Below are 8,351 nucleotides of genomic sequence, written 5' to 3' on the forward strand. Positions count from 1 at the left end.
ACCAAAGCAACCAAATTGTTTCCTGTGCTTGCTGTTGCTTCCCATACTCTTTTCACCATTCTGTCTGTATTACATGTCATGCAAACCTTGTCCTTTCCAGTCCGATTGCTCCTGATGTCATGTTCCAGTACAGTTATTCCCTAGATCTTCGCCGGCCGGTGTGGCCGAGCGGTTCTAGGCGCTACCGTAGCGGTCGCGCGTTCGAATCCTGCCTCGGGCATGGATGTGTGTGATGTCCTTATGTTAGTTAGGTTTAAGTAGTTCTAAGTTCTAGGGGACTGATGACCTCAGATGTTGAGTCCCATAGTGCTCAGAGCCGTTTGAACCAACCCTAGGTCTTCATAGCCATCTCTGACCATCTCTTTTAGGGCCTGCCATTTTCTTCAGTAATTATCTCTCTCTTTCTAGTTGATATTGTCAACAATTTTTCGTCTTTAGGGCCAGCAGCATAATATATTTCTGTTAATGACACGATTATTAGAGTAGATTCACCAAATAGCTGCTTATAATAAGTAATCTTTATTTATGACAGACTGTTTCGGCTTTATCGCTGTTTTCAAGTACCTGCAATTACAATTTTGGTGAGAACAGGTCTGCATACCAATGTCATTTATATTAAAACACCTGTATTATACTCAGATCTAGATTGATGTGATGTCCACATTATGTGGACTCTTTTATAATTGTTACTGCTTTGTTACTGCTTTAATAAGATGGTAAATGATGTAACAATGTTGAAAATAAAATGTTAATTACCACATGACAGCAGTTTGATAGTTCCACTCTTACAACGCTATATATTTACAAAGATTGTGCAAATGAACAGCGATATTATTTTATTAACTGGAATTTTTTATGATTGTCTTTATTTGTTGCTTATGTTACTTCCAATTTATCCATTTTCATTTTCTAAAAGTTCAATGAAATTTTTGAGATAGTACTTGTGTTTGCATTTTGTGTGTTTGTTTAATATTTATTGTGGATATTTTCTCGTATACATATAGTTTCTAATTCTTCAAGAATGTTCATTCAAAAACCTTCTGGTATTCTGTGCAGGATCTTTAAAAGTTAAATGTATAGCCTCTACCAAGATTTAGGCTAAGAACAAGAATCATTGCAGCAGTGTGTCACAGCAGTAGAAGTAGTCCATTACTGTACCATGTTGTTCATTGGTATCACCAATCAAATCACTTGCTAACATGACTTCAGATATTCAGTCAATCAGATCTTCAGATACTTGACAAGAAGAAGGGACCGGTTGGTAGGACATGTTCTGAGGCATCAAGGGATCACAAATTTAGCATTGGAGGGCAGTGTGGAGGGTAAAAATCGTAGAGGGAGACCAAGAGATGAATACACTATACAGATTCAGAAGGATGTAGGTTGCAGTAGGTACTGGGAGATGAAGAGGCTTGCACAGGATAGAGTAGCATGGAGAGCTGCATCAAACCAGTCTCTGGAGTGAAGACAACAACAACATCAACAACAACAATAATTTATTTTGCTGGTGGGACTCACGTAAGCTCATTATTAACATTGTCCTGAAACATCAGTATGTTAATTGCCTTTGGTAAACATATATTAAGTGCTCAAGGTGCCACAGAATGTGCTCTATCTTATATTGTGGAACCATGGTTTCAATAGGTGAGAAATTTGAAGAGAGTTTTGAATTTCACAGGTATACTTTTGGCTAAAAGGCTTTGATATCTCCTTAACAAAAATCATAAATTCCTCATTTTAAGGAGGTCATCATAATGGCCACAAATTGTGAAAGCTGTGGGCATCGCACCAACGAAGTGAAATCAGGAAGTGCTATTGAACCAAAAGGTGTTCGTATAGAAGTAACTATTTCTTCACCCAAAGACCTCACTAGAGATTTGCTAAAGGTAATTGTCTTGCATAATGTTTATTCATTATATTAAGATAATGTTCATTTTGGCTTGACATACTGCACATTATTCTTTGTAGTTACAATCAATGAAATGTCTTTGTAGTGAAGGTTACAGCATACACTGAACTGCCAGAGGAGCCATGACTATTTTGCGGATTTGTGTGCTCTGAGTTGTTGTAGAATTTTTCTCTTTTTTCCTCCCAGACTACTACTACTACTACTACTACTACTACTCCTACTCCTACTCCTCTGACTATCTCATCTCGAGACTCCATTGATCCCAATGTGAAGGCTTTATGTTGACATGACTATTTCTTAGCTTCTGAATCAGATTTCTTACTTTCCTTTCTTCTCACACACTTTTGGCAAATTAAAGTGAAGTCCCCACTTTTGGGTTTGGTTAACTTATTTATTCTTTTTTCAAAATTTGTACTTTAGTAAAGAATGGCAGCTAGCTCTAAATTTAGATAAATGTAAATTAATGCAGATGAATAGGAAAAAGAATTGTGTAATGTTTGAATACTCCATTAGTAGTGTAGCGCTTGACACAGTCACGTCGATTAAATATTTGGGCGTAACACTGCAGAGCGATATGAAGTGGGACAAGCATGTAATGGCAGTTGTGGGGAAGGCGGATAGTCGTCTTCGGTTCCCTAATGGGTACCATCATTCACTGTGCATTTGAACTGCTGAGAATTAATAGACCTATATCCTTTTGCGTTGGCCTCCTGACACCAGAGAAAACATGTTTCCCAAAACAAGTGAAGTGAGTCCCACTGGCTCAGTTTCAGTTTCAGTGACAGACCTTGTCGGTTTGGGGGATCAGTACAACACCCTGCATCATCCCTGATCCCCACCCACCCTGTACAGTACTCCTAGATCTACCATTGACACGCCACTCACAGTCAAGTCGATGAGTAAAGACAGGTCCTGTACTTCCTGCGGAGGAGATGGGTTCCACAGGAGAGGATATTACTTTAGATACCTTCGGTACTGGTACCACTGGTACACGACTCTTGGGAGCTCTTCCGACACACTGATTTGCCAGCAGGTGCCAATCATTTGACAGTAGCCGAGGCAATTTCCAACTGCTTTCAAACTTCAGTCAACTCATCCCGTGTTAGAGAACAGCATTCACAGTGGGGCTGCATTTTGGCTGGTGCAGGACAGTGAACACGTAACTTTAAACCTGCTGATTATTTTTTACATTTGTCAAGCCGAAAAAATTACTAATTCCCTATCAGAATTGTAACAAATACACAAAACAAGATTTCTGATAAGGCAACAGAAAAACCTGTGCTAAAAATTACTAAGTTCCTAAAACTTTTTGAGGTTGGTTATAGTTATTAGCTAACAAGAAAATGCAGTTAATTTACAGTTAAATGTAGAAAATATGTACTCCTTTTTTAAGGGAAAACTATATGTAACACCATATTTTAATTAGAATGTCTGCTACAGTAAGTAAATCACAAATGCTGATTTACTAGAAATTAGATTATGCACAGGACAATGATGATGTCCAAAAATTCTCAAAAATGCATGTTTGTTTGAGTTGATATGTAATGAATTTGAGTGTGATCCATTCTTTGGAAGCAACTGTGAGTCACAAATGTTGATTTGCTGTGAAATAGTTATTCAAAAACTCTTGTACTGGTAACTTTCAAAAATTTAGTTTTTTAAACAAAAATATGTTTTCGTAAGTGTCCGAAAAGTCTCAAAAATGACTTATTTCTCATGTACTTATACAATTAAATTAGAGAACTACTGTCTGAACAAGTATAGGCCTTCTCTTCTGAAAGAAAGATCACAAATAAATTTAGGTCTACAATTGTCGATAACAGGTGGTGTTTATTGTGGCACTCACTAATGTTCGAAATTTCGCAATATATCACTGTACAAACATTTAATAACAGTCGAAAAGATTTTGCATGAACACTGCAAACAGAATGTGACTGCAGAATACCAAATTGGCACACAAATAAGTGAAGTATGTGTATGTAGAAAACCAAATTGTCGCACAAATTGTTCAAACATTGTTTCTCTTAAAGGAAATTCCGAAGTTTTCGTTTGTATATAAATAAATGCATAAATAGCACAGCTTTTTTACTTAGCTGTTTCTGTGCCAAATTTTGTCGTCATTCCCAGCATTGACATCTTTATCTGTCATATGCTGCAATGATCATAAGTCACCCACAAAGTTACGCATAATGTGCTTGACAGTCTGTCATGATGGTGTGCCTCAAGTTTATATGACAACTTGTTGCTGAATACCATAAGTCTAAACTGATATCTCACTTATTGTATCACTTTTGAGTTGTGATAATCCACTAACTCCTACCTGAACAGACTCGATAACCTTCTGTGAATTGCCACACTTCAGCTGCACCTTATTTTCCTCACCGAAGAGCCAGACCTCGTGATGCCGTACCAGTTTCCATTTTGAAACTGAAAACAAATACTGATCATCCGTGGTCCATCACCCTTCTACAATCTCTATCCAGTTGCTGCCATTCTGTGGTTGTTCTGTGCCTTGCACAGTCTCTAATGTGTGCCGTCAGTAATTCTGTCTTAATAAAATGATTTATTTTATTTGTTGTCGTCGTCTTCAGTCCTTAGACTGGTTTGATGCAGCTTCTCATGCTACTCTATCCTGTGCAAGCTTCTTCATCTCCCAGTACTTACTGCAACCTACATCCTTCTGAATCTGCTTAGTGTATTCATCTCTTGGTCTCCCTCTACAATTTTTACCCTCCACGCTGCCCTCCAATGCTAAATTTGTGATCCCTTGATGCCTCAGAACATGTCCTACCAACCGGTCCCTTCTTCTTGTCAAGTTCTGCCACAAACTCCTCTTCTCCCCAATTCTATACAAAACCTCCTCATTAGTTATGTGATCTACCCATCTAATCTTCAGCATTCTTCTGTAGCACCACATTTCAAAAGCTTCTATTCTCCTCTTGTCCAAACTATTTATCGTCCATTTTCCACTTCCATACATGGCTACACTCCATACAAATACTTTCAGAAACGACTTCCTGACACTTAAATCTATACTCGATGTTAACAAATTTCTCTTCTTCAGAAACGCTTTCCTTGCCATTGCCAGTCCACATTTTATATCCTCTCTATTTCGACCATCATCAGTTATTTTGCTCCCCAAATAGCAATACTCATTTACTACTTTAAGCGTCTCATTTCCTAATCTAATTCCCTCAGCATCACCCGACTTAATTCAACTACATTCCATTATCCTTGTTTTGCTTTTGTTAATGTTCATCTTACACCCTCCTTTCAAGACACTGTCCATTCCGTTCAACTGCTCTTCCAAGTCCTTTGCTGTCTCTGACAGAATTACAATGTCATCGGCGAACCTCAACGTTTTTATTTCTTCTCCATGGATTTCGATACGTACTCCGAACTTTTCTTTTGTTTTCTTTACTGCTTGCTCAATATACAGATCGAATAACGTTCGGGGAGAGGCTACAACCCTGTCTCACTCCCTTCCCAACCACTGCTTCCCTTTCATGTCCCTCGACACTTATAACTGCCATCTGGTTTCTGTACAAATTGTAAATAGCCTTTCGCTCTAGGTTTGCCTTTCCTTAATCTATTTTATAAGATAAGTCGTAGGTTCAGTATTGCCTCACATGTTCCAACATTTCTGCGGAATCCAAACTGATCTTCCCCGATTTACTTTGGCTATATAGATAACATCACGGGCATGTCATGAAAATGATCACAGCAAGGGCAGCTCTTCTGTTTTTATTGGTACAGTACTATGGAACTGTGGAGCTCCCAATTATTAGACGTTATGTGCACTGACTGTAAGAAATGAAATAGTTTAGCAGCATCCTACCACCCTAGCATACAAAATGTCATAATGGCGTTTTTGTATTTATCCGATAATTTCTTTTTTTGTTCCACAGTCAGAAACGTGTTCTTTAATCTTGCCAGAGCTTGACGTTGATGTGGGCCCGGCGGCATTGGGAGGTCGCTTCACGACTGTGGAAGGGATACTTGTCGCAATGAAGGAGCAGCTGGCTGAACGCGGAGCAATGTTCGGCGACAGTGTGACTCCTGAAACCTCAGAGAAGCTCTCTGCTTTTCTTGCCCGACTCGACTGTGTGCTAAACTGCAAAGAATCTGCTACTTTGGTTCTAGACGATCCTGCTGGAAACAGTTATATTCAGGTATGAAGCTCATGCACTACGATAACAATGTCAGTTTCCAAAGTTCTGTTGTTCCCATGTTATAATAGAAAAGAGATTCATGATAGGAGACTGTGAAGATGTGGACAGATGTGGTGCAGTATCTTGACTGACAGGTATTCTGGGAGTTGGCAATACTTTGTGGAGGATGGAGGTTATGTATACTAAAGTCTTGGAATATTACCAAATGGGCATGGTTTACCATGGTCATTTCATTACTAGTTACATAGAGTGAGCTACCATTTCTGCATATTTGTGGAGCAAAAATTGAAATATTAAACTATTTTAGCGTACTTGAAATTTCAGTATCTAAAAGCTCCAAAACCCAAGAGAAGCTTTACATTAAATTTGCTTTTGCACCCAGTTAGCTTATATATTTAACTTGTAGTTAGAATGTCTCTTAAGAAGATTTCAGTGCTGTATTGAATCAGAACCTTTCAGTTATTAGTGGATCACATAAAAAGGTTTATTACAGTTGATTTAAAATATTAAAGCACTTTTACTTTAGAACATTGTAAACCTGGAGAGGAACTTCCTTCAAAAGTGTAGAAACCTTTACTATTAGGACACTAGTGTGAGAAATTGAATTTTCTTGTTGCTATTTTTTTGCCTGTCTGCTATTGAATTTCAGTTTAATGTAGTTTAGTTTGGTAGTTACAGGCAGTGGGGAAAGTGGGAGATGTTTGAGGGGCGAAATGTGATTGGTATGGAAACTGGATGATAAGTGCTGATAAAGAACCCACAGTACAGGGTGAGAATTTGTTACTGTGATTTGGAATTGGAAATGAGTTTTGCGGAGGGTGAAGAATGGTACTTTGCCGGCTGGTGTGGCCGAGCAGTTCTAGGCGCTTCAGTCTGGAACCGAGCGACCACTCCGGTCGCAAGTTTAAATCCTGCCTCAGGCATGGATGTGTGTGATTTTCTTAGGTTAGTTAGGTTTAAGTAGTTCTACGTTCTGGGGAACTGATGACCTCAGATGTTAAGTCCCATAGTGCTCAGAACCGTTTGAACCATTTTTTTGAAGAATTGTGTTTTGAAAGTTTGCACATTCAGGAGATAATGCCAAAGAAAAGGAGTGACTGGAGAAATACAATATAAAAATGCAAATTAGCAGTGGTGTTCAAATGCTTAAGACTGGAACAAATGTACTGTGGAATGCGGTTCAGAATGAGAATGTAATGTTTGATAAGTGCTGGAAGTGGCCAATAGTTAGGGACATGGCAGACAAAAAGGTAGAAATGTGAGATATTAGCAAAGATTCAGATAAAAAAGAGAATGAAGTCATGGAAAAAATTACCAGTACAATTATGAAATGGAGATCATGTCAGAACGCTGACAAAGAAGTAACTATGATAAAAGTAACACTAAATTATAAATAGATAAACATAAAAAAGTAAAACTAACCAGATAATAGGAATAATCATATCAGTCATAGACATTGTGAGCGAATTTGAACAGATTAGTTTACTTTTCCTTTCTTTAGATTCTCTGCATCCCTTTTTTCTCCTTATTCAATGCTTGGAGTGAGTTTTCTTCGTCCTTTACTCTAATGATGAATTTTTGAAAGGTCTCAAAGTTCAAGATTTGGCTATTTCTAAATTTTTGTATGTGCCGGTTCTGCTTCAATCACATTTCCATAAGAAATGTTATTAAACAAGTAAAATATACCATACATAACATTATTTTGTCTTAGTGCTTACTGATATGTGGCAGAAAAATGAAAACTAATTTGACAATCACTGATGTTTCAGAACCTAACAGATGATTGTGGCGAAGACCACGGGCTTAAAATAACTTACTACGAAAGATCATTTGAGCAGAATGAAGAACTGGGACTGAATGATATGAAAACAGAGAACTATGAACAAGATTGAAGAGTCAAAACTTTACATTTTATGTAATAATTGTTTTTTATGTATTAGTTACTGAATAAATTTGTTCATAAATTTTTTTTTCCTCTTGTAACACACTGCAATTAACATGGCTGTGACTGTAACGAGCGTTAGGTACACAAACAAGGGACAGCAGTAGTTGTCTCTTTCGCAGCGAGTTAGAAGAAAAAACTAACTCTGGGCCTGATCGGATCCACAGCCAGATGATCAAACATCTCTCATCTGACTACAAGCGACGTATCCTTGTCATCTTCAACCGGATCTGGTGCGGGAGAGCGCCATCATTCCGGTGCTCAAACCCGGTAAAAACCCACTTCATGTGGATACCTATCGGCCCATCAGCCTCACCAACTTTCTTTG

At 38.1% G+C, this 8,351-nt stretch overlaps 1 protein-coding gene across 2 annotated transcripts in view; it reads left to right on the forward strand.

Moving 5' to 3' along the window:
• Window positions 1-8,049, forward strand: part of LOC124620204 (zinc finger protein ZPR1-like) — a 68,486-nt gene extending 60,437 nt beyond the window's left edge. For both annotated transcript variants that reach the window (XM_047146874.1, XM_047146882.1), the window contains 3 exons: window positions 1,726-1,886; window positions 5,818-6,081; window positions 7,851-8,049. In XM_047146874.1, the coding sequence (XP_047002830.1) occupies window positions 1,726-1,886; window positions 5,818-6,081; window positions 7,851-7,973 (548 nt within the window). In that variant the 3' untranslated portion in view covers window positions 7,974-8,049. The remainder of the gene's footprint in view (window positions 1-1,725; window positions 1,887-5,817; window positions 6,082-7,850) is intronic.
• Window positions 8,050-8,351: the final 302 nt, after the last annotated feature.

This window comes from Schistocerca americana, chromosome 1 (genome assembly GCF_021461395.2).
Source record: "Schistocerca americana isolate TAMUIC-IGC-003095 chromosome 1, iqSchAmer2.1, whole genome shotgun sequence".
Taxonomy (NCBI): Eukaryota; Metazoa; Arthropoda; class Insecta; order Orthoptera; family Acrididae; genus Schistocerca; species Schistocerca americana.